Below are 27,008 nucleotides of genomic sequence, written 5' to 3' on the forward strand. Positions count from 1 at the left end.
AACAGTGTCTATGATTATAGCTTTCTTTTCCTTTGCTATTTTAAAACTAGCTTTAATATAAAGATTTCTTTTTTAAATCTAGCTTAAATAAAGTAGTGTTAATGCACTGACTACTGGTGAAAATGAAAATTGGGATTTGTTTGAAGCTATTTTCTGATAAGATATGATTAAGCATCCAGGGACAAAGAAAGGGGGATTCGAAAAAATTGCAAAATGGTTGAATCAAATGATAGGTATAGGAAATCATTTAAAAATTGTGAAAATCTTTTGATTTTCAAGGGGGCCATGAGCCCAATCCCCTTCCCCCCTTCACTGCATATATAGAGGAATAACTCTCCCTTTGATATTGATTTTAGATACATACGCAGCGAAGGGCAAAGTTGTGTTTCAAGTTGTGTCTCTTAATTGTTCTTTCTTTTCTTTCTTTTTTTCTTTCTTTTCTTTCTGTCTTTTTTTTCTTTCTTTCTTTTGATGCATCAGAGTAAAGTATAGGTTTCTGTTTCTTTATTAAATATGATATTTATTTTGTCGAAAATCGTTATATTTTATTCATTATAAGCAGTATATTCATTTTATGTTTTAATTTTAACAAGATTTACAATTTAAAAAAATTATATATTTATTTCACATGTTTTTATGACTGTATTTTCTAGAGAAGGCTTAATTTGGATCGCTATTAATATATAAAATTGTCAGTTTATTTTATACAATATATTCAGTCTTGCATTTTAAGTTTGTAAATTTTTATTTTAAAAAATTAGTCTACTGATTCTACGTATTTTGTGTTTTCTATGGAAGGTCTACTTTCGAACGTTATTCACATGATTGTCAGCATATTTTCATTTATCATTTCTTTAGTATATTATATACGCTTTATCTATTTCTGTGTTTTGAAAAAAAAATGATTTGTTAAATGAAAAGAAGATTTGTATTCTGGGAAAAATTTATATTTAGTTCACGTATTTTTTTTATTTTCTAGGGAAGGCCTAATTTGGAACACTATTCACGTGATTGTCAGCATACTTTAATTTATCATTTCGTTAGTATATTATATACCTTTTTTTCTATTTTTTGAAAAATAAGAAGATTTGTGTTCTTGAAAAAAATTATACTTAGTTCCCCCAATTTTTTATTTTCTAGGGAAGGCCTACTTTGGAACACTATTCACATGATTGTCAGTATATTTTCGATTGGCCAACTAAACACGCTTGTCCCCATGCAAAGAAGCTCAGAGAGGTTCCAACCAATTGTGTTCTAGAAGACGAACTTTATGACAGGCAGCTGGATCTTTCAGCCCTCAGATCTTTGCCAGAGTTCAAGGTAAAAAAAGAGGAGGCAGGCTTTATCTAATGGGAAAAAAAATCGAAAGAAATTTTTTTTCGTAAAAATAGCAGACCTGAGCATAAAGAAAAAAAAATAAGGAGATGAAATACGAATATAATAAGAAAAATATTGAATTTTTCTTTAAAATTGGTGAAACTGTTAACAGATAATAAAAAAAAAAGAAGAAAAAAAAAAAAAAAATCAAAAATGAAACTGAATGAGTTGGATACAAATTTTAATTCATTGATAGCCAACCATTGATCGTAACCCAAGAAAAAAAGAAAATTGTTAAGGGTCTCTGATAATCCCAAAAAAACCATTTACTATATTTTATGAAATGTTTCATTTAGTAAAAACTAAAGGAAACAAAAAAAAGACACCATACATATTATGGATCGGGATTAAATATAATAATAATATAATATTTATTATATTATTAATATAATATTGTTAATATTACCAGTTTTCACGGAACTTGGCGCTTTGAATATCTTACCAAGGCTTAGCAGCGTACCTGTAATACGTAATACAGGAGCTTTGAAAATTAATTATATTCTGTACCGAAGTAAAACTTACCGAATTCACTAAACTAAAATAAAGCACATTATTTAGTACAAAATGCTGCGATGCATAGGCCAAAGTCCATCTGAAGTTAAATTGTTTTTTTTTTTACACTGAAGAGCTATTTGATGCTGCATTTATGTATATATCTTAAACTTGTTGCAAATCAAAAATAACCAAGTCATCAAGCCTTTGGACGACAATTTTTCCTTCATGGGCAATGTCGAATACTGTCTAAGGTCTTACGATAGTCAGGCTTTACGATATGATTGGCAATCAATAATTTCGACGGGACTTGTTTCTTGCCCTAACTAAGGTCCACGATTGAGACTTCAATGCTATTGCTCTTGTTTTTTGGAACTGTGACAAAATTTCAGAACGTTCATTTAAATTAAAATTTTATCAAAACTAAACTAAATTTTATCGTCCTGAGCTTGATCGGAAAGACTCCTCCGAGAAACCGAAAGATGCTGGCCTAACATGCACGTTTTTGTGCTTTTTTAATAGTCTAAAAGTTTTTTTAATAAAAGTTTTTTTTAATGTGCTTTTTAAAGTTTTTTTAATAGTCTAAACAACAACAAAAAAACAAAATAATACATTATACCCACATCGATCTTTACTATAAAAATGTCAAGCTGTCCAATCACTTTCGACTATTAAAAAGGGCACTAGGCCGTTTGATTTCCAAACGAATGAGCCCCTCTTGAAACGATAATGCTTTCTATAGACACCTTATAGCCATCCCAGGGCATAAATCACAACCCTTTCCCCTAAAGGCTGTTAGGGTGGTTGGCATCCTCTAAGACCTAATTTCCAGAACTTTCAATTACGTTAAACAAAATGGCTATCTCAAAATTTTGATTGCATGTGTTTAGGGAAATGGTGGGCATGAGAGTGGTGTTAGTCGCTCTCTAATCCCTTTCAGCTATTAAAAAAGGCACTAGCCATTTCAATTTCAAATCAAATGAGCCCTTTTGAAGTTTCTACGACAACACTTTCAATAAAAACCTTATATACCCGCAGGGTAAAACTTACAGCCCTTGCCCTGAGGACTGGGGGAGGGTTTCATTCTCAAAGACCTGATTTCCAGACTTTTCAACTATGTTGAACAAAATGGCTATCTGTAAATTTTGATTGGATGTGTTTGCAGCAGTGGTGGGCATGAGAAGGGGGTTAGTTACCCTCCAATCACTTTCGACTATTAAAAAGGGCACTAGCCCTCTCAGTTTCCAAATGAATGAGTCCCTTTTCAAGTTTACGACAACTCTATCTATTAAAACCTTATGTTCCCAGGGCATAACTTACAACCTTTGCCCTGGGAGCTAGGGGGGTTTGTCATCCTTAAACACATATTTCCAGAACTTTCAACTACGTTGAACAAAATTGCTATCTCTAAACTTTGATTGAATGTTTTTGGGGAAATGGTGAGCGTGAGAGGGGGTTTAATTACTCTCCACTCACTTTCGACAATTAAAAAAGGCGATTTCAATTTCCAATCAAATGAGCACTTTTAGAAATTTCTACAACAACTTTCTATAGAAACCTTATATGCCCCCAGGGCATAACTTACAACCATTTCACTGAGGGCTCTGAGGGGGTTGTCATCCTAAAAGACCTAATTTCTAGAACTTTCAATTACGTTGAACAAAATTGATATCTCAAAATTTGGATTGGATGTGTATGGGAAAATGGTGGGCGTGAGAGGAGTGTTAGTCGCTCTCCAGTCACTTTCAACTATTAAAAAAGGCACAAGCCCTTTCAATTTCCAATTGAATGAGCCCTTTTGAAGTTTCTACGACAACGCTTTCAATAAAAACCTTATAGGCCCCCAGGGCATAACTTACAACCCTTGCCCTGAGGGCTGTGGGGGGGAGGGGTTGTCATCCTTAAAGACCTAATTTCCAAAACTTTCAACTACGTTGAATAAAATAGCTATCTAAAAATGATGAGTGGATGTGTTTGGGGAAAAGGTGGGCGTGAGATGGGGGTCAATTGCCCTGAAATCACTTTTGACTATCAAAAAGGGCACTACCCCTTTGGATTTCCAATATAATGAGCCCTTTTTCAAGCGTCTACGACAAAGATTTCAGTAAAAACCTTTTATGCCCCCAGGGCATAACTTATAACCCTTGCCCTGAAGACTGTGGGGGGAGTGTCCTGCTTAAAGGTATAATTTCCTGAACTTTGAACTGCGTGGAACAAAATGGGTGTCTCAAAATTTTTATTGGTTGTGTTTTGGGAAATGGTGGGTGTGGAAGGGGTGTTAGTTGCCTTCCAATCACTTTCGACTATTAAAAAGGGCACTTGCCATTTCAATTTCCAATCGAATGAGCCCTTTTCGAATTTTCTACGACAACTCCTTCGATACGAAGTGCCCTGGTATGAAAAAAAAAATTAAATAATACATTGTGTCAACATAGTTCTTTTCTTAGGCACCGCGATTGCGCTGACTATGAAAAAGGGCAATTTCAATTTCTAATCAAATGAGCCCTTTTTGAAATTTTTACAACAACTTTCTATATGAGCCCTATATACCCCCAGTGCATAACTTACAACCCTTGCACTGAGGGCTTTGAGGGGGTTATCGTCCTAAATGATCTAATTTCCAGAACTTTCAACTACGTTGAACAAAATGGATATCTCACAATTTTGATTGGATGTGTGCGGGAAAATGGTGGGCATGAGAGGGGGTTAGTCGCTATCCAATCACTTTCAACTATTAAAAAGGCACTAGCCCTTTCAATTTCCAATTGAATGAGCCCTTTTGAAGTTTCTACGACAACATTTCAATAAAAACTTTATATGCCCCCAGGGCATAACGTACAACTCTTGCCCTAAGCGTGGTGGGGTGAGGGGGCGTCATCCTTAAAGACCTAAGTGCTAAAACTTTCAACTACGTTGAACAAAATGGCTACCTAAAACTGATGATTAGATATGTTTGCAGAACAGGCGGGTATGTGAAGAGGGTTAGTTACCCTCAAATCACTTTCGACTATTAAAACGGGCACTAGCCCTTTGATTTTCTAATCGAATGAACCCTTTTTCAAGTTTCTACGACAAAGCTTCCAATAAAAACCTTATATGCCCCCAGAGCATAACTTATAACCGTTGCCCTGAAGACTGTGGGAGGAGTGTCCTGCTCAAAGGTATAATTTCCTGAACTTTGAACTGCGTGGGACAAAATGGCTATTTCAATATTTTTATTGGATGTGTTTGGGAAAACGGTGGGTGTGGAAGAGGTGTTAGTTGCCTTCCAATCACTTTCGACTATTAAAAAGGGCACTAGCCATTTCAGTTTCCAATCGAATCAGCCTTTTTTGAAGTTTCTACGACAACGTGGTCTATAAAAGCCTTATATGCCCCCAGGGCATAACTTACAACCCTTACCCTCAGGGCTCTGGGGGGGTTGTCATTCTCAAAGACCTAATTTCCCGAACTTAAAACTACGTTGAATAAAATGGCTATCTCAAAGTTTTCATTGGATGTGTTTGGGGAAAAGGTGCGCGTGAGAGGGGGGTTAGTTGCCCTCCAATCACTTTCGACTATTAAAAAGAGCACTAGCCCTTTGAATTATCAATCGAATGAGCCTTTATTGAAGTTTATACGACAATGCCTTCTATAAAAACCCTATATGCCCTCAGGGCATAACTTATAACACTTGCCCTGAGGGATGTGGGGGAGTGTCCTCCTCAAAAACATAATTTCTATCTGGAAATTAACCACGCTCAACAAGATGGCTATCTCAAAATTTTGATTGGATGTATTGTGGAAAAGGGGGTGCATTTACGGGGTGTTGTTTGCCTTCAATTTCATATTAACTGATGGGTAGGGCAAAAGCCACTCAAATTTTTTTCCGAACACACGTTTTTTGTATTTTCTAAATTAGCTTTCTAGGCACAAAGCGCTCGATCTAAAGGAAAAAAAAAAATAATACATTGAACCAACTTCGTTCTTATTCGGCCTCCGGGTACAGCTTAAGTCCCTGGCTCCTAGACTTGCAGGGGTTTGTCTTCCTCAAAAATATATTTTCTATTTGGAAATCAACTACGCTGAACAAAATGGCTATCTCAAAATTTTGATTGGATGTGTTAGGGGGAAGGATGGGCGTGGAGGGGGGGCTAGTTGCCTTCCAATCAATTTCAACTATTAAAAAGGGCACTAGCCCTCTCAATTTCCAAATGAATGAGCCCCTTTTCAAGTTTTACGACAACTCTATCTATAAAAACCTTATGTTCCCAGGGCATAACTTAAAACCTTTGCCCTTGGGGCTAGGGGGGTTTGTCATCCTTAAATACATAATTTCCAGAACTTTCAACTACGTTGAACAAAATGGCTATCTCTAAACTTTGATTGAATGTTTTTGGGGAAATGGTGAGCGTGAGAGGGGGGTTAATTACTCTCCACTCACTTTCGACTATTAAAAAGGGCAATTTCAATTTCCAATCAAATCAGCCCTTTTAGAAATTTCTACAACAACTTTCTATATAAACCTTATATGCCCCCAGAGCATAACTTACCACCCTTGCACTGAGGGCTCTGAGGGGGTTATCATCCTAAAAGACCTAATTTCTAGAACTTTCAATTACGTTGAACAAAATTGATATCTCAAAATTTGGATTGGATGTGTATGGGAAAATGGTGGGCGTGAGTGGGGCGTTAGTCGCTCTCCAATCACTTTCAAATATTAAAAAAGGCACTAGCCCTTTCAATTTCCAATCGCATGAGCTATTTTGAAGTTTCTCCGACAACAATTTCAAGAAAAACCTTAAATGCCCCCTGGGCAAACCTTAACGCTCGTGCCTTGAAGGTTTTGGGGGAGGGGGAGGGGCTTTCATCCTCAAAGACATAATTTCCAAAACTTTCAACTACGTTGAATTTAATAGCTATCTAAAAATGATGATTGGATGTGTTTGGGGAAAAGGTGGGCGTGAGATGGGGGTTAAATGCCCTGAAATCACTTTTGACTATCAAAAAGGGCACTAGCCCTTTGGATTTCCAATATAATGAGCCCTTTTTCAAGCGTCTACGACAAAAATTTCTATAAAAACCTTATATGCCCCCAGGGCATAACTTATAACCCTTGCCCTGAAGACTGTGGGGGGAGTGTCCTGCTTAAAGGTATAATTTCCTGAACTTTGAACTGCGTGGAACAAAATGGGTGTCTCAAAATTTTGATTGGTTGTGTTTGGGGAAATGGTGGGCGTGGAAGGGGTGTTAGTTGCCTTCTAATCACTTTGGGCTATTAAAAAAGACACTAGCCATTCCAATTTCCAATCGAATGAGTCCTTTTCGAATTTTCTACGAAAACTCCTTCAATACAAAGTGCACTGGTATAAAAAAAAATAATGCATTGTGCCAACATAGTTCTTTTCTTAGGCACCGCGATAGCACTGCCTATGAAAAAGGGCAATTTCAATTTCCAATCAAATGAGCCCTTTTTGAAATTTTTACAACAACTTTCTATATAAACCCTATATGCCCCCAGGGCATAACTTAAAACCCTTACACTGAGGGCTCTGAAGGGGTTATCGTCCTAAATGATCTAATTTCCAGAACTTTCAACTACGTTGAACAAAATGGATATCTCACAATTTTGATTGGATGTGTGCGGGAAAATGGTGGGCATGAGAGGGGGGTTAGTCGCTATCCAATCACTTTCAAGTATTAAAAAGGCACTAGCCCTTTCAATTTCCAATTGAATGAGCCCTTTTGAAGTTTCTACGACAACATTTCAATAAAAACTTTATATGCCCCCAGGGCATAACTTACAACCCTTGCCCTGAGCGGGGTGAGGGGAGGGGTTTTCATCCTTAAAGACCTAATTTCCAAAACTTTCAACTACGTTGAATAAAATGGCTATCTAAAAATGATGATTGGATGTGTTTGGGGAAAAGGTGGGCGTGTGAAGGGGGTTAGTTGCCCTGAAATCACTTTCGACTATTAAAACGGGCACTAGCCCTTTGAGTTTCAAATCGAATCAGCCATTTTTCAAGTTTCTACGACAGAGATTTCAACAAAAACCGTATATACCCCCAGGGCATAACTTATAACCGTTGCCCTGAAAATTATGGTGGAAGTTTCCTAATCAAAGGTATATTTTCCTGTGCTTTGAAGTGCGTGGAACAAAATGGCTATTTCAATATTTTTATTAGATGTGTTTGGGAAAACGGTGGGTGTGGAAGAGGTGTTAGTTGCCTTCCAATCACTTTCGACTGTTAAAAAAGGCACTAGTCATTTCAATTTCCAATAGAATGAGCCCCTTTTAAAGTTTCTACGACTACGCGTTCTATAAAAACCTTATATGCCCCAAGGGCATAACTTACAACCCTTGCCCTGAGGGCTGTGAAGGGATTGTCATCCTCACAGACCTAATGTACAGAACTTAAAACTAAGTTGAATAAAATGACATTCTCAAAGTTTTGATTGGATGTGTTTCGTGTAATGGTGGGGGTCAGAGGGGGGGTTAGTTCCCTTCCAATTACTTTCTACTTTTAAATAGGGCGCAAGCACTTTTAATTTTCAATCGAAAGAGCCCTTATTGAAGTTTCTACAACAATACTTTCTATAAAAACCCTATATGCCCTCAGGACATAACTTACAACACTTGCCCTGAGGGCTGTGGGGGAGTGTCCTCCTCAAAAACATAATTTCTATCTAGAAATCAACTACTCTGAACAAAATGGCTGTCTCAACTGGACGTGTTTCGGGAAATGGTGGGCGTGGAAGGGGTGTTAGTCGCCTTCCAATCACTTTCGACTATTAAAAAGCGCATAAGCCTCTCCAATTTCCAATTGAATGAGCTCTTTTCGAAGTTCCTACGACAACTTCTTGGATACGAATTGCCCTGCTCTAATGGAAAAAAAATTAATAAATAATACATTGTGCCAACATCGTTCTTATTCGCCCCCAGGGCATAACTTAAAACCCTTGCCCTGAGAGTTGTGGGGGATTGTCTTCCTCAAAAATATATTTTCTATCTGGAAATCAACTACGCTGAACAAAATGGCTATCTCAAAATTTTGATTGGATGTGGTTGGGGGAATGATGGGCATGGAGGGGGGGGGCTAGTTGCCCTCCAATCACTTTCAACTATTAAAAAGGGCACTAGCCCTCTCAATTTCCAATTGAATGAGCCCCTTTTCAAGTTTTACGACATCTCTATCTATAAAAACCTTATATGTTTCCAGGGCATAACTTAAAACCTTTGCCCTTGGGGCTAGGGGGGTTTGTCATCCTTAAATACATAATTTCCAGAACTTTCAACTACGTTGAACAAAATGGCTATCTCTAAACTTTGATTGAATGTTTTTGGGGAAATAGTGAGCGTGAGAGGGGGTTTAATTACTCTCCACTCACTTTCGACTATTAAAAAGGGCAATTTCAATTTCCAATCAAATTAGTCCTTTTTGAAATTTCTGCAACAACTTTCTATATAAACTTTATATGCCCCCAGGGCATGACTTACAACCATTTCACTGAGGGCTCTGAGGGGGTTATCATCCTAAAAGACCTAATTTCTAGAACTTTCAATTACGTTGAACAAAATTGATATCTCAAAATTTGGATTGGACGTGTATGGGAAAATGGTGGGCGTGAGTGGGGCGTTAGTCGCTCTCCAGTCACTTTCAACTATTAAAAAAGGCACAAGCCCTGTCAATTTCCAATTGAATGAGCCCTTTTGAAGTTTCTACGACAGCACTTTCAATAAAAACCTTATAGGCCCCCAGGGCATAACTTACAACCCTTGCCCTGAAGGCTGTGGGGGGGGGGGGAGGGGTTGTCATCCTTAAAGACCTTATTTCCAAAACTTTCAACTACGTTGAATAAAATGGCTATCTAAAAATGATGATTGGATGTTTTGGGGAAAAGGTGGGCGTGAGATGGGGGTTAATAGCCCTGAAATCACTTTCGACTATCAAAAAGGGCACTAGCCCTTTGAATTTCCAATATAATGAGCCCTTTTTCAAGCGTCTACGACAAAAATTTCAATAAAAACCTTATATGCCCCCAGGGCATAACTTATAACCCTTGCCCTGGAGACTGTGGGGGGAGTGTCCTGCTTAAAGGTATAATTTCCAGAACTTTGAACTGCGTGGAACAAAATGGGTGTCTCAAAATTTTTATTGGTTGTGTTTTGGGAAATGGTGGGTGTGGAAGGGGTGTTAGTTGCCTTCTAATCACTTTCGGCTATTACAAAGAACACTAGCCCTTTTATTCTCCAATTGAACGAGTCCTTTTCGAATTTTCTACGACAACTCCTTCGATACGAAGTGCCCTGGTATGAAAAAAAAAATTAAATAATACATTGTGTCAACATCGTTCTTTTCTTAGGCACCACGATTGCGCTGACTATGAAAAAGGGCAATTTCAATTTCCAATCAAATGAGCCCTTTTTGAAATTTCTACAACAACTTTCTATATAAACGTTATATACCCCCAGGGCATAACTTACAACCCGTGCACTGAGGGCTCTGAGGGGGTTATCATCCTAAATGATCTAATTTCCAGAACTTTCAACTACGTTGAACAAAATGGATATCTCACAATTTTGATTGGATGTGTTTGGGAAAATGGTGGGCATGAGAGGGGGGTTAGTTGCTCTCCAATCACTTTCAACTATTAAAAAAGGCACTAGCCCTTTCAATTTCCAATTGAATGAGCCCTTTTGAAGTTTCTACGACAACAGTTTCAATAAAAACTTTATATGCCCCCCGGGCATAACTAACAACCCTTGCCCTGAGGGCTGAGGGGAGGGGTTTTCATCCTTAAAGACCTAATTTCCAAAACTTTCAACTACGTTGAATAAAATGGCTATCTAAAAATGTTGATTGGATGTGTTTGGGGAAAAGGTGGACGTGAGAGGGGGGTTAGTTGCCCTCAAATCACTTTCGACTATAAAAAAGGGCACTAGCCCTTTGAGTTTCAAATTTAATGAGCCCTTTTGCAAGTTTCTACGACAGAGATTTCAATAAAAACCGTATATGCCCCCAGGGCATAACTTATAACCCTTGCCCTGAAGACTCTGGGGGGAGTTTCCTGCTCAAAGGTATAATTTCCTGAACTTTGAACTGCGTGGGACAAAATGGCTATTTCAATATTTTTATTAGATGTGTTTGGGAAAACGGTGGGTGTGGAAGGGGTGTTAGTTGCCTTCCAATCACTTTCGACTATTAAAAAGGGCACTAGCTATTTCAATTTCCAATCGAATCAGCCGTTTTTGAAGTTTCTACGACAACGTGTTCTATAAAAGCCTTATATGCCCCCAGGGCATAACTTACAACCCTTGCCCTCAGGGCTCTGGGGGGGGGGTCATCCTCAAAGACCTAATTTCCAGAACTTAAAACTACGTTGAACAAAATGGCTATCTCAAAATTTTGATTGGATGTGTTTGGGGAAAAGGTGTGCATGAGAGGGTTGTTAGTTGCCTTCCAATCACTTTCGACTATTAAAAAGGGCCCTAGCCCTTTGAATTACCAATCGAACGAGTCTTTTTTGAAGTTTATACGACCACGCTTTCTACAAAAACCTTATATGTCCTCAGGGCATAACTTATAACACTTGCCCTGAGGGCTGTGGGGGAGTGTCCTCCTCAAAAACATAATTTCTGTCAGAAAATTAACCACGCTCAACAAAATGGCTATCTCCAAATTTTGATTTGGTGTGTTTTGGGAAATGGTGGGCGGGAATAGAGTGTGATTTGCCTTCAGATATCAGTCAACTGTTGAAAAGGGCAGTAACCGTCTATATTTCGATCCGAATGAGCCCTTTCCAAGGTTTTTAAGAGAACTCTTTCGATACGAAGTGCCCTGCTCTAAAGGGAAAAAAAAAATAATACATTTTACCAACATCGGTCTTATTCGCCCCCAGGGCATAACTTAAGACCCTTGCCCTGAGGGTTACGGGGGTTTGTCTTCCTCAAAAACATAATTTCTATCTGGAAATCAACTACGCTGAACAAAATGGCTATCTCCAACTGTTGATTGTATGCGATTGGGGGACTGATCGGCGTGGGGGGGGCTAGTTGCTCTCCAATCACTTTCGACTATTAAAAAGGGCAGCCATTACAATTTCCACTTCAATGAGCATTTTTTGAATTTTCCTCTACAACTATTTTAAAACGAAGTGCCATGGTATGGAAAAAAAAATAATAATACGTTGCGCCAACATCGTTTTTTACTTAGGCAGCGCGATTGTGCTGCCTTTTCCGATTGCTCTGCAATATCTCCGGGAAACGTACCTCACGCAGGAAATACGGTCTTATATTGTCAGTTATTGGACACTGTTGGAGAAAACGGACGAAATCTTCATTTTCATTTTTACATAAGGGACAACTGTACCTGCAATCCGGAGTAGGCCCACACCATTCCAATTTCCTCGAATTATAACCCAAAGGTAAATTACTTGATCGTAGTTGGATCCAGTGTTTCAGTTCTCTCGTACCCAGACCAAACTTTAGATAAAATTCCTTCCCTAGGCTTTCCTTTACTTGACGATAACCTCTTATGCTATCTGACTGCTCTACTTTAGCCTTCCATACCTGTTGCTCCTTCTCCTTAATTCTCCCTTAAATTAGCCGCAACGCTTTACTATCCTCCATACCAGGTCCTCTCTCCCATCTCCCCACAAAAATGAAAGCCCTAAATCGTCTAGAATTCTCTTCACCTTAGACGGCCAATTTCTCTTCTTCTTAGACGAAAAGCAATTCTATATATGCCCCTCTCACTAGCCTTGACTCCGGCAGCTGCACCTTTTTCAATCATTATATAATTTCTGAGATAGCATGGCTCTAGACCATACTATATAACCCCAAATCCCCTCTAAGTACTTGGCTGTGGGTATTAATCTCCATTTTGCAGGATGCCCTTCCATAGTAGGACGGTCATACCAAAATTACAAAAGCTCAACAAAATACTTTTTATTAACTAAAAAATCGTCTGTTTATCTTAAGTTAGTCTTTTTTTATTAACTGCTATTTTTATTTTTATATTTTAGAAACGGAAAATATGTACTGTTGAATCGCGAAACTCTGTTTATGAGATACTCCCTGAAACTGTTGTCATCACGCAAACTACTGAAGAAATATGTAGTTCAGGAGGTAATTGTTGAGCGTTATTTCATTGATTTATTCCTAGTTTTGATTCTCCTTTTTACCTTATTTTTTCTTCTTTCATCTCCTCTGAAAATAAATTGGAAATATTATGTGTCAGTTAAAAGAATAAGGGTTTTTGATTTGAATCTTTTTTAAATATTATATTACCATAAAAATTTCAAATTTCCGAAAAAAGATACACGATTGCAAATACTTCTAAAATATTTTTTTTGTTAAATAGAATTTGAAGGCTAGGAGAACACTATTATTCAAAATCGTTTTCACTTACTTCAGTTTTTCTCTATTATCATAACTAGTTTGCTATTATTCTAATTTAGTACTGAAGAGTTAGACTTCAGATAATTTTCTCCCGTTTTTTTATTAATCCTACTTCACCGTCTTATTACGTATGATCTTTAGGGCTAGGTATCAACCCATAAGAACAAGAAAGATGAAGAAAACTCAAGCTGGTTTGACTGTCCTAAAGTGGTAAATATGCAAGAGTTGAGGCTTTGGAGCGTTAACATTTTTAGTATTATCCAGCAGAATTAGAAAAGTAAAAAAGGCTTAATTTTAGTTTATTTGGATTGCAGTTAGACTTCTGTGGTTGCTTGGACTCAAACTGAAAGTAAAGCAGGCATTTCTTTTTTTTTTCTTTATAATTTCTAAATTATTTAAAGCTAAATAAGCTAAAATAGCTAAGTTGGTTTGTAAAATATAGGCTTTTTTTAGATAAAGGGTACAAAATGTATCTGTTGTGTGCCCTTTTCGCAAATGGGTTTTGTTGCCCAATGAGAAAAAAAATATAAAATAGATAAAACAAAATAAAAACAATTAATTTTTGTTGAGGTTTTTATCATTATTTCTCTGATTCTGCCGAACAACACTAGACGGGACTGGTTATTCCGTTTCTTTCTTGGAGACGAAATTCAGTGTCCTCGAATATCAGTTTCTCATACAGTTTGGTTCACCCTGTCATTAATCTCTTTGAAACTATTTTCAGGATATCATTCTAAAAAGTTAGAGAAATATCTCTGTCCAACTCTTCATTTGTTTATAAACCTTTCTTTGGTAGTGTCAATGCCAAGCTTAAAACATATTGTGCTCTTATTTTAAATATTCGACTTCTTTTTCCATAGTGCTTCAAAAGGTGACACGTACTACTACCTTGTAGGTAGTAGACACCTCCTTATACAACTGCACCTCTTTGGAGCACGAAACCACCTGTGGCAAACATAACTGCGCATGCTCCTCCTCAACCCTTCTCTGCTCTGAGATTCATTTTCTCCCATTAAATTTTTATTTCTTGAAATTTTTTCATAAAACTTCCTCCTACTTTATTCAAGTATGTCCCTCTTTTTGTTTGGCCTTATCCGAGGATGTTCTCTTTCTTGTTTAGCCCGTGTTGTTAGGCTGAAAAGCCCGAAGTTTTGCAGACTGTCTTCCTTCATCTGTAAGAAGTGACCTGACCGTCTTAATATTTGTTTCATTACACCCATAATAGTCCAGTAAATTTACGAAACTCTGGGACCAAATTGCAATATAAAAGATTTTTACACCGTCGTATAGAGAAAAAATTCTGTATAATATATCAAAATTCCCCAAAAATTCCCTTGGCGGAACAGGGTAAAAAACAGGAGGAAATGGGGAAATTGGAAAAATTCAGGGGCAGATTTATTGTGCACTCGAATTTCACGTCTGCTCTTTTTCTGCACGGACAACTCGAAAAAAGATAATTATTTTATTTTATCGATGGACTCGGTTCGATTTCCCGCTTTAGCGGGGAAAGGAGAGGGAAAACAGTATCCTCGAGAGATGAGCGATTTGGCTGGTCAGACTGTTGCCCCCCCCCCCCCAAGGTTTTTGACTCGATGATTGCAAAAAACATGGTATTAGATTCGTATCTTGCTTTTCTGAAGTGTTTTCACCGTAGGGAAACAATGCATTGGGCCTTCAGAGTCGTGGGTAGATTTGCTTCGACTATATAATAGAAACATAAGACAAAACTAAATGTAAAAAATTAAAAAAATCAGGTAACTTCGGTAATCCCAGCGAAAGATAATTTACTGTTTTAATTGAACTAAAAAGGATTAGATCAAGTATTTGTACTAAACATCGTCTTCTTCATCGTTATCAACAAAAAAATCTTTATTGGAACATGCAATCCCTTGGCAGTTTTTGCAAGCAAGTGTGCAAGGCAATCCATTTTTTTGGCAACTACAGCGTGAATTTTCGCAATTGGAATGCGTGCAACTGCAATGAATCACATTTAGCGGATGAGGTAGAGCAGGTCCGTTGTCTGTCATGATCGGAGTGAGGCGTCCATCATGTAATCGCCAACCCCAGTCTTTCAGGTCGAATTCTGACGCAGTATTACGCCATTCCATTACCTGATAGAAGACTATAAGAATAAAATTTTGCAGCCGATGGAGTTGGTGGAAGTCTCTCTGGGTTCACAAATTTTATGTCTTTGAGCTGTTCAGTTTATCAGGAAAAACCCTGTACCTAGCTTTGCTGAGACCCTCCCCTTTCTTAGCCTTGTAGAAACACAGCAAAATATCTTCACCGGCTTGCTGGACTTCTTCCTTCGTAGAGCGTGGATTAAGGAATGCTTCACAGTTATTCCTAAATTCTTCATGGCTTTACAGGAATGGCAGGACAGCCTGCTTCTATCCCAAACAAAGGGACGTCGTCTCGCAACCAAGAAAAGCGTGGTCAACAAAAAAGTGACAAACCTGTTCCAGTGATCTTTTGATAAAGTTGATCAGCCAGTATTCAGTTCACAGCGCTCTTGACTTGGTACTGGTTTCGAAGTAGAGATTCCTGGCTTCCGGAGGCAGGGGATGGAGGAGAAGGATCAATAAACCAGTGTCATTTCTGACTACTGCGGTTACCCTTTCCTTGGTCCCATTAACATCTGTTAATGCAATCAGAACATCTGCATCTCTCTGCATGAAGGACAGTGAGGTCGGCTTGGACAAGCTTATTACCAATAGCTCGAATAATATTCTGCTTATTGTTCGGATTCCGCAAGAAGTACTCCTTCCTTTTCAGCTTCACACTCAGTTTGAAATCGACGGTTGGACAATGGATACCTTTCGTTCGTCTAACCTAGGTGACATCTTTGATAGACGGACCGGAAGTTTAACCATCAAAGACGATGGAAGCATTTGAATACTTCTGTGTCACGAATGAAACGAAACTGTTGCAAATATGTTCGAAAGTGTTTCCTATTTTCTTTAGAATATGCTGGAGCAGCCATCCACCATCGATCACGTATTTTTCCGGCTCTTTTGATAGAACGTTCACAGGTTCTGCCTTTGCTAATTTCCAAATAGTGTTCGCTAGCTCCGCTTTATCTGGCTGTCGCGGCAGGCTTGACGATTCGAAAAGGGCAATAGGATAGCTGGAGTTTGAATCTGAGAGTTTCTTCCATGTCCCCTGCGGCTGTAGTTGTCGCTGCTGCAAGACGTTGGAACAGAAGACATGTGTCAATTTGTATGTCTTCACCGTCAGCTTTGGAAATGTTGCCTTGATAGGGCTTCGTAATCACTTTGCTTTTGCGCTTGAAAATGCAGCGATCGGCGTCGTCCATTGACTTCAGAATTTGTTTTCCTATCGCCTTTGCTGCATCCGCGTTGACATCCCTTGCTGCTGTTATACCATTCAATACATTGCGCAATTGAGTGCAATTATCGTACGGACAGGACTGCGCAAAAAACCTACTAAAGCCTTTACGTCCTTCCTATCTCTTTCTATTCCAGCTGGTCTTTCGGAAACATACTGGTCATATGACACGTATTCAACGCCAGTTATTGACTGCATAGGCTCATGAATTTCAGCTCGCACTGGCATTGACATTGTCCAGATCAAACTTTGCGTCTCACTCATTCCATTTCTTCTCGTGAGTCCCATGCTTGTTTTCAGCGACCTCATCAGTACTCGCCAAGCTGTCCTAGCCGAGGGGTTAGCGCTCTGGACTTGAAATCCTGAGGTCAAGGGTTTGAGTCCTGGTGACGCTGGTTATTTGGTTTAGAACGGGGGTCAATAGTGTGACCCTTTAAGCTCAGCCAGAGTCGACCCAGCTCTAAATGGGTATCTAGATAAATTTGGGGGAACAATACGAGGAACATCATATGATATGCCTTCTACCATGCTATGCGTTTCCAGTCAAATGCAGTGAATAAGGACATCGGAACCTGCACAACTCAGACCTTGTGTCAGCATGCGAAAAAGTTTTTTTTTCATCAGTTCTAGCTCAATTACTAAGTCGGGAGAGAGCCCAGCCCAAAATCTATCGCTTATTCGAATGAGAAACATCCCATCGAATACTGAAGCCCTATTTTTGCAGTCCTGTTGTTCTGCAGTGTGTCTTGAAACTCCATCATTCACGTTTGGATTCGACGCACTACGTTTGCGTTGGAAGCGTCTTCAAGGGTTACTTGCTCATTCAGTAGAGCTATACATATTTCCGAAGCTTCTGCAAAGTCTTGATGACTCGCACGTGTGTCATCTTTGCAGTCGAACCATACGATTTGCAAATGAGAGTGATCTGCAATGCTAAATCTACAAGCTCGTTCACTCTCATGGCTCTTGAAACAGCCTTACCGCTAAGGATATGCTTAATGATGTTACCGGAATATAGGCATTCGAGCACTTCTTTTATTCCTGCTATCCATCATCAAGCACTCAATCGCTCCAATAAAGCTCATACGGCAACGGAGACCACCGATCATTTGAGCTGCTCCCTTGAAAGGACTATTAGCAGGCCCAGCATTGATGATGTTCACCGCTTTCATGTACAAAGGTTGGTCGAGAGTAACAACTTGTACCATTCCGTGCTGGTGTGCTTTATCGGAGATAAAACCTAAGGTCGTGTATACACAAGAAAGATCGGAGGGATTATAGTCGATCTTAGGCAGAAAAAGAATCGACGAAGCGCCTTTGTGTGACCCATGGTGAATTGCTTGCATAAATCCATTCCATCCGACCCATTTCGAGTCATTTATTCACCTTGCAAGCTTTAGTAGGTCAGTGCTATCGATATTGTCGTCGAAGGTGATGGTCTGGATGGGTTTGTACACAAGAATGTTCTCCTGTTGGCTTCTATTGTAGAAGAAGAAAGGCACTTGTCCAACCAGCTGGATTACTTGAAGGTTTACAACTGCTCTTGGGATTATGATTGGAAATTTGGGTAGCCTTGGTGTGGCAGCAGCTAGTACGCCCATTTCATGGAAAGTACTTTTTCCGTCGATAGTGCAAATGTTGTGGTCGACATTGTCGCCAATCAACTGCGTGTGAGTTTTAGAAGCCATCCCTGGAAATTCTGTACCATGAGTTACTGCTGCAGAACGCTCGAATCGAAGCACTTCAGAGTAAGAAGTAGAAAAACCTAGACTATTCAGCTGTTCGATGCGAAAACGTGAACCAGAGTGCTGGTGTTGCTGGGCTCCAAGGTATACTTGTAAAGAAGCGAGCAAAGATTGGGGATGGCAAGCCTGCATTATTGCTTGACCGATTGAACCTACCAGTACGTAATGAATCTCCAGCTAACAGGAAGAGAGAAGCGCCAGGGAATAGGATATTAAACTTTTTGTCAAAATGGTGTTAGATGGTTTTAAACTCGATTGGATAGACCTTTGTCTCCTCTCCAAGCTCTGTAGAGCCGTCTGACTATCTTTTCCCTTTAGAGGATATCTTCATTTCACCCTCTTTTCCCCTAGTAACTGGAAAACGGGGGGAAAGGCTAATGACAGAGGCTAATCAAAGTAACATATTCATTCTTCTCGTACTGGGAAACCCCAGCAAAAAAGTCTTGCAGAATGCTGTACAGGATCTTTATTTACCCCCTCTTTTCCCCCTGTAAGTGGGGAAATTGGGGAACGACTTATTACACAGCAATAAAAAAACGCATATTCGATCTCTTTGGACCCAAGAGCATAAGGAATGCCATTATCAGAATCAAACACTACCGGTCATGGATTTTCGAATTTTCCCCTGAATTTTCCGATTTTCCCCCGTTGTTCACCCTAGTCTGCCAAGGGGATTTCTGGGGACTTTTGGAATATTGTACAGAATTTTTTCTCTATAAAATGGTATAAAAAGCGCTTATATTGCAATTTTGTCCTAGATCGTTCATTTTGTCCGTAGATTTACTGGACTATAAAAAGCGGGTTCGAATCACATTTTTCTTGCAGCTTATCTTTTTTATATTCGGCCGCCAAATTTTACTATTCTTATTACCTTCTCCTACATTGTCGGAGGATGTCCTCCTTCTTGTTTGGCAAAAAATTTACCAGTGCGAGAAGAATGAATATGTTACTTTGATTAGCCTCTGTCATTAGCCTTTCCCCCCGTTTTCCAGTTACTAGGGGAAAAGAGGAAAGTTACTAGGAAAAAAAAATTCAAATTTGAATCTCTTTTATACAATTCGGATTTATTTCATCCGAAAATAACTGCAAATATTATATTACCATAAAAATTTCAAATTTCCGAAAAAAGATACACGATTGCAAATACTTCTAAAATATTTTTTTTGTTAAATAGAATTTGAAGGCTAGGAGAACACTATTATTCAAAATCGTTTTCACTTACTTCAGTTTTTCTCCTCTATTTTCAAAACTAGTTTGCTATTATTCTAATTTAGTGCTGAAGAGTTAGACTTCAGATAATTTTCTCTCGTTTTTTATTAATTGTACTTCACCGTCTTATTACATATGATCTTTAGGGCTAGGTATCAACCCATAAGAACAAGAAAGATGAAGAAAACTCAAGCTGGTTTGACTGTCCTAAAGTGGTAAAATATGCAAGAGTTGACGCTTTGGAGCGTTAACATTTTTAGTATTATCCAGCAGAATTAGAAAAGTAAAAAAGGCTTAATTTTAGTTTATTTAAATTTGGATTGCAGTTAGACTTTTGTGATTGCTTGGACTCAAACTGAAAGTAAAGCAGGCATATTTTTTGTTCTTTATAATTTCTAAATTATTTAAAGCTAAATAAGCTAAAATAGCTAAGTTGGTTTGTAAAATATAGGCTTTTTTAGATAAAGTGTACAAAATGCATCTGTTGTGCCCTTTTCGCAAATGGGTTTTGTTGCCCAATGAGAAAAAAATATAAAATAGATAAAACAGATTAAAAACAATTAATTTTTGTTGAGGTTTTTATCATTATTTCTCTGATTCTGCCGAACAACACTAGACGGGACTGGTTATTCCGTTTCTTTCTTGGAGACGAAATTCAGTGTCCTCGAATATCAGTTTCTCATACAGTTTGGTTCACCCTGTCATTAATCTCTTTGAAACTATTTTCAGGATATCATTCTAAAAAGTTAGAGAAATATCTCTGTCCCAACTCTTCATTTGTTTATAAACCTTTCTTTGGTAGTGTCAATGCCAAGCTTAAAACATATTGTGCTCTTATTTTAAATATTCGACTCCTTTTTCCATAGTGCTTCAAAAGGTGACACGTACTACTACCTTGTAGGTAGTAGACACCTCCTTATACAACTGCACCTCTTTGGAGCACGAAACCACCTGTGGCAAACATAACTGCGCATGCTCCTCCTCAACCCTTCTCTGCTCTGAGATTCATTTTCTCCCATTAAATTTTTACTTCTTGAAATTTTTTCATAAAACTTCCTCCTACTTTATTCAAGTATGTCCCTCTTTTTGTTTGGCCTTATCCGAGGATGTTCTCTTTCTTGTTTAGCCCGTGTTGTTAGGCTGAAAAGCCCGAAGTTTTGCAGACTGTCTTCCTTCATCTGTAAGAAGTGACCCGACCGTCTTAATAATTGTTTCATTACACCCATAATAGTCCTGTAAATCTACGAAACTCTGAGACCAAATTGCAATATAAAAGATTTTTACACCTTCGTATAGAGAAAAAAATTATGTACAATATATCAAAAGTCCCCAAAAATCCCCTTGGCGGAACAGGGTAAAAAACAATGGGGAAATTGCAAAAATTCGGAGACAGATTTATTGTGCGCTCAAATTTCACGTCTGCTCTTTTTCTGCTCGGAGAACTCGAAAAAAGAAAGTTATTTTATTTTATCGCTGGACTTAATTCCATTTCCCCCTTTAGGGGGGAAGGGAGAAGGGAAAACAGTATTCTCGAGAGTTGTGCGATATGGCTGGTCAAACTGTTGCCCCCCCCCCCCCCAAGGTTTTTGACTCGATGATTGCAAAAAACATGGTATTAGATTCGTATCTTACTCTTCTGAACTGTTTTCACCGTAGGGAAACAATGCATCGGGCCTTCGGAGTACGTGGGCAGATTTGCTTCGACTATATAATAGAAACATAAGACAAAACTAAATTAAAAAAATGAAACAAATCAGGTAACTTCGGTAATCCCAGCAAAAGATAATTACTGTTTTAATTGAACTAAAAAGGATTAGATCAAGGATTTGTACTAAACATCGTCTTCTTCATCGTTATCAACGAAAAAATCTTTATTGGAACATGCAATCCCTTGGCAGTCTTTGCAAGCAAGTGTGCAAGGCAATCCATTTTTTGGCAACTGCACCGTGAACTGTCGCAGTTGGAACGCGTGCAGCTGCAACGAGTCACATTTAGCAGATGAGGCGGAGTAGGTTCGATGTCTGTCATGATCGAGTGAGGCGTCCATCATGTAATCGCCAACCTCAGTCTTTCAGGTCGAGTTCTGACGCAGTATTACGCCATTCCATTACCTGATAGATGACTATAAGAATAAAATTTTGCAGCCGATGGAGTTGGTGGAAGTCTCTCTGGGTTCTCAAATTTGATGTCTTTGAGCTGTTCAGTTTTTAAGGAAAAACCCTGTACCTGGCTTTGCTGAGACCCTCCCCTTTCTTAGCCTTGTAGAAACACAGCAAAATATTTTCACCTGCTTGCTGGACTTCTTCCTTCGTAGAGCGTGGATTAAGGAATACTCTACAGTTATTCCTGAATTCTTCATGGCTTTACAGGAATGGCAGGACAGCCTGCTTTCCTATCCCAAACAAACGGGACGTCGTGTCGCAACCAGGAAAAGCGTGGTCAACAAAAGAGTGACAAACCTGTTCCAGTGATCTTTTGATAAAGTTGATCAGCCAGTATTTAGTTCACAGCGCTCTTGACTTGGTACTGGTTTCGAAGTAGAGATTCCTGGCTTCCGGAGGCAGGGGATGGAGGAGAAGGATCAATAAACCAGTGTCATTTCTCACTACTGCGGTTACCCTTTCCTTGGCCGCATTAACATCTGTTAATTCAATCAGAACATCTGCATCTCTCTCTGCATGAAGGACAGTGAGGTCGGCTTGGACAAGCTCATTATCAATAGCTCGAATAATGTTCTGCTTATTGTTCGGATTCCGCAAGAAGTCCTCCTTCTTCCTTTTCAGCTTCACACTCAGTGTGAAATTGACGGTTGGACAATGGATACCTTTCGTTCGTCTAACCTAGGTGACATCTTTGATAGACGGACCGGAAGTTTAACCATCAAAGACGATGGAAGCATTTGAATACTTCTGTGTCACGAATGAAACGAAACTGTTGCAAATATGTTCGAAAGTGGTTCCTATTTTCTTTAGAATATGCTGGAGCAGCCATCCACCATCGATCACGTATTTTTCCGGCTCTTTTGATAGAACGTTCACAGGTTCTGCCTTTGCTAATTTCAAAATAGTTTTCGCTAGCTCCGCTTTATCTGGCTGTCGCGGCAGGCTTGACGATTCGAAAAGGGCAATAGGATAGCTGGAGAGTTTGAATCTGAGAGTTTCTTCCATATCCCCTGCAGCTGTAGTTGTCTCTGCTGCAAGACGTTGGAACAGAAGACATGTGTCAATTTGTATGTCTTCACCGTCAGCTTCGGAAATGTTGCCTTGATAGGGATTCGTAATCACTTTGTTTTTGCGCTTGAAGATGTAGCGATCGGCATCGGCGTCGTTCCATTCACTTTAGAATTTCTTTTCCTATCGCCTTTGCTGCATCTGCGTTGACATCCCTTGCTGCTGTCATACCATTCGATATATTGCACATTTGAGTGCAGTTGTCGCACGGACAGAACTGCGCAAAAAAGCTACCAAAGACTTTTCGTCCTTTTGATCTCTTTCTACACGAGCTGATCTTGCGGAAACGTGCTGCTCGAATGACAGACACTCAATACTAATGAGAGACGACATCAGCTCACTAATTTCTGCTCGCGCTGGTATTTACATTGTCCAGACCAACCTCTGGGTCTCAATCATTCCATTTCCTCTCGTGAGTCCCATGCTTGTTTTCAGTGACTTCACCAGTACTCACCAAGCTGTCCTAGCCGAGGGGTTAGCGCTCTGGACTTGAAATCCTGAGGTCAGGGGTTTGAGTCCTGGTGTCGCTGGTTATTTGGTTTGGAACGGGGGTCAATGGTGTGACCCTTTAAGCTAAGCCAGAGTCGACCCAGCTCTAAATGGGTATCTGGCGTAATCTGGGGGAAAAACAAGGGAGGCGTTGGATGATTTGTCTCTAACCATGCTGTGCGTTTCCGATCTAAGGCATTGAATCAGGAGATCGGTACCTACGCAACGCAGACCTTTGGTCAGCATGCGAAAAAGTTTTTTTTTCATCAGTTCTTGCTCAATTACTAAGTCGGGAGAGAGCCCAGCCCAAAATCTATCGCTTATTCGAATGAGAAACATCCCATCGAACACTGAAGCCCTATTTTTGCAGTCCTGTTGTTCTGCAGTGTGTCTTGAAACTCCACCATTCACGTTTGGATTCGACGCACTATGTTTGCGTTGGAAGCGTCTTCAAGGGTTACTTGTTCATTCAGTAGAGCTATACATATTTCCGAAGCTTCTGCAAAGTCTTGATGACTCGCACGTGTGTCATCTTTGCAGTCGAAACCATAGGATTTGCAAATGAGAGTGATCTGCAATGCTGAATCTCTATGCTAGTGCCCTCTCATGGCTCATGAAACAGCCTTACCGCTAAGGATATGCTTAATGATGTTACCGGCATATAGGCATTCGAGCACTTCTTTTATTCCTGTTTCCGTCATCAAGCGCCCGATCGCTCCAAGAAAGCTCATACGGCAATGGAGACCAACAATCATTGGAACTGCTGCCTTGAGATGACTATCAGCAGGCTCGGCATTGATGATGTTCACCGCTTTCATGTACAAAGGTTGGTCGAAATTAACAACTGGTACCATTCCGTGCTGGTGTGCTTTATCGGAGATAAAACGTAAGGTCGTGTATACAAAAGAAAGATCGGAGGGATTATAGTCGATCTTAGGCAGAAAAACAATCGACGAACCGCCTTTGTATGACCCATGGTGAATTGCTTGCATAAATCCACTCCATCCGACCCGTTTCGTGTCATGTAACCAGCTTGTATGCCATAGTAGGTCAATGCCATCCATCTTGTCGTCGAAGGTGATGGTCGGGATGGGTTTGTACACAAGACTGTTCTCCTTTTGGCTTCTATTGTAGAAGAAGAAAGGCACTTGTCCAACCAGCTGGATTACTTCAAGGTTTACAACTGCTCTTGGGATTATGATTGGAAATTTGGGTAGGCTTGGTGTGGCAGCAGCTAGCATGCCCATCCCATGGAAAGTACCTTTTCCGTCGATAGTGCAAATGTTGTTGTCGACATTGTCGCCAATGAACTGCGTGTGAGTTTTAGAAGGCATCCCTGGAAATTCTGTACCATGAGTTACTGCTGCAGAACGCTCGAATCGAAGCACTTCAGAGTAAGAAGTAGAAAAACCTAGCCTATTCAGCTGGTCGATGCGAAAACATGAACCAGATTGCTGGTGTTGCTGGACTCCAACGTATACTTGTAGAGGAGCGAGCAAAGATTGGGGACAGAAAGCCTGCATTATTACTTGATCAATTCAACCTATCAGTAAGTAGTGAATCTCCAGCAAACAGGAAAAGAGAAGCACCAGGGAATAGGATATTAAAATTCTCGTCAAAATGGTGTTAGAGGGTTTTAAAACCGATTGGATAGACCTTTGTCTCCTCTCCAAGCTCTGTAGAGCCGTCTGACTATCTTTTCCCTTTAAAGGATATTTTCATTTCACCCTCTTTTCCCCTAGTAACTGGAAAACGGGGGGAAAGGCTAATTACAGAGGCTAATCAAAGTAACATATTCATTCTTCTTGCACTGGGAAACCCCAGAAATCAAGTCTTACAGACTGTTGTAAAGGATCTCTATTTCTTCCCTCTTTTGCCCCTGTAAGTTGCGAAATGGGGGAACAACTTCTTACACAGCAATAAAAAAACACATATTCGATCTTTTTGGACGCAAGAGTGTCAGGAATGCCATTCTCAGCATCAAAAATTACCGGCCGTGGACTTTCGAATTTTCCCCTGAATTTTCCCCTTTCCCCCCGTTTTTCACCCTGTTCCGCCAAGGGGATTCTTGGGGACTTTTGGTATGTTGTACAGAATTTTTTCTCTACAAAATGGTGTAAAAATCATTTATATTGCAATTTTGTCCCAGATCGTCGATTTTTTCCGTATATTTACTGGACTATAAAAAGCGGGTTCGAATCACGTTTTTCTTGCAGCTTATCTTTTTTATATTCGGCCGCCAAATTTTACTATTCTTATTACCTTCTCCTACATTGTCGGAGGATGTCCTCCTTCTTGTTTGGCAAAAAATTTACCAGCCTATATTTCTTCAGCTGCGAAACCCGACCGGACCATGTCAACCTTTCTATCACGATAAAACTTGAAGGGGGTATCGAACCACATTTCTTTTATAGCATATTGTTTAATGTAAGGTCCTGCCAAACCCTACTTCCTTGAAGTAGCCACCTACCTAATTTGAAGATGTCTCCGTCTGGCCCCTGTTGTTGGTCCGTAAAGCTCGAAGTTTTGCTTCATATCTTCCTTCGTCCGTAAAAATAACCTTAAACCGTAAAATATAAACATAATCTTAACCTTATATTCATGATAGGTCTAAAAAGCGGGATTGCGCCATACTTTTCGTACAAGTTATTGTTTGATATACGGTCCTCCAAACCTCGTATCAAACTGTCCAAAACGTTCCCACAGGGTTCAACTTAGTCAAATATTTTTATCACCTTTATACCAAATATAAAAAGTTGCTTTTGAGCAATTCTTATATTTTATATAAATAGATAAATTAGATACTCTTGATTACATATTTTTCAAGGAAGGGTCGTCGGAAAAGTCTTGTTACTAGGGGACAACCCCATCCCTTCTAACTCTGTGCAGATAAGCACATGAATATAATATTTTGTTTTTAATTGAAATATTTTCACAATATAAGGGGAGATTTCCGAGCGTATACTCCAATCTTGTCCAAATTCATCCTTTCAGCTGACGGTAGGGGGTAAAGTTCACCTTCCTATTTTCATAAAGAACCTGTCAGAAAAAATGGAAAATTTTCGAAGCTACTAGCATCTGATGGGTGAATTGACATTTTATTCATTTTATTTTTAAAATTGCAGGTCAAAGGGCTATAGAGTTCCTTGTTCAATGTGACAAAGATGCTCAAATCCCTATTGAGCAAAAAGTAAAGGTAATTTTTATCGTTCTTTTCTAAGATTCCGTCTCTTTTTATTTTTTTTCTGTTATATTTCATGTCTTTTTCAATTTGTATGACGTTTTAAAAGCTCTATTATTTTTATATCCGCTTTGTTGTTTTACTCTTATCTATTTGTGTATCGCTATGAATATTGCTTTTTGTTTTGCCTGTTCAGAAAAAAGTTTGAATTTACTCATTAATCTCTGTTATGCATTCCTAAGCGAGGGAGGTCGTAAAAGTATTTCAATAAAAATTCTACTCAAAATAGGGAACAAGGATCGTAAAAAAATTCTGGCAATTTGCCTAGAATAATTTGGTCACCTGCAAGTTCTTATAGCTTTTCTAAATCTCCCTCTGCATTCCCTTCTCCCCCAATAATATGGACGCAGCCGTACAGATGAATCTATTCTTACTTCTTTTTTCGTATCAAATCTGTTGGTGTTTTCCCAGCGTGTTTTGAGAGCTGATTGTAACAGTAATTTATATGAGATGTCTTGCTGCAATTGCTATTACCCGAGTTCCATCCCGATTAG

At 39.2% G+C, this 27,008-nt stretch overlaps 1 protein-coding gene across 1 annotated transcript in view; it reads left to right on the forward strand.

The window, feature by feature from the left end:
• The window catches only part of Lerp (lysosomal enzyme receptor protein), a 114,953-nt gene that overhangs the window by 77,238 nt on the left and 10,707 nt on the right, over positions 1-27,008 (forward strand). The window contains exons 11-13 of the mRNA XM_089090364.1: positions 1,141-1,320; positions 12,877-12,979; positions 26,399-26,469. Of these exons, the coding sequence (XP_088946490.1) occupies positions 1,141-1,320; positions 12,877-12,979; positions 26,399-26,469 (354 nt within the window). The remainder of the gene's footprint in view (positions 1-1,140; positions 1,321-12,876; positions 12,980-26,398; positions 26,470-27,008) is intronic.

This window comes from Artemia sp. Qi Xiang Cuo, chromosome 6 (genome assembly GCF_049724085.1).
Source record: "Artemia sp. Qi Xiang Cuo chromosome 6, ASM4972408v1, whole genome shotgun sequence".
In the NCBI taxonomy this organism is placed as follows: domain Eukaryota; kingdom Metazoa; phylum Arthropoda; class Branchiopoda; order Anostraca; family Artemiidae; genus Artemia; species Artemia sp. Qi Xiang Cuo.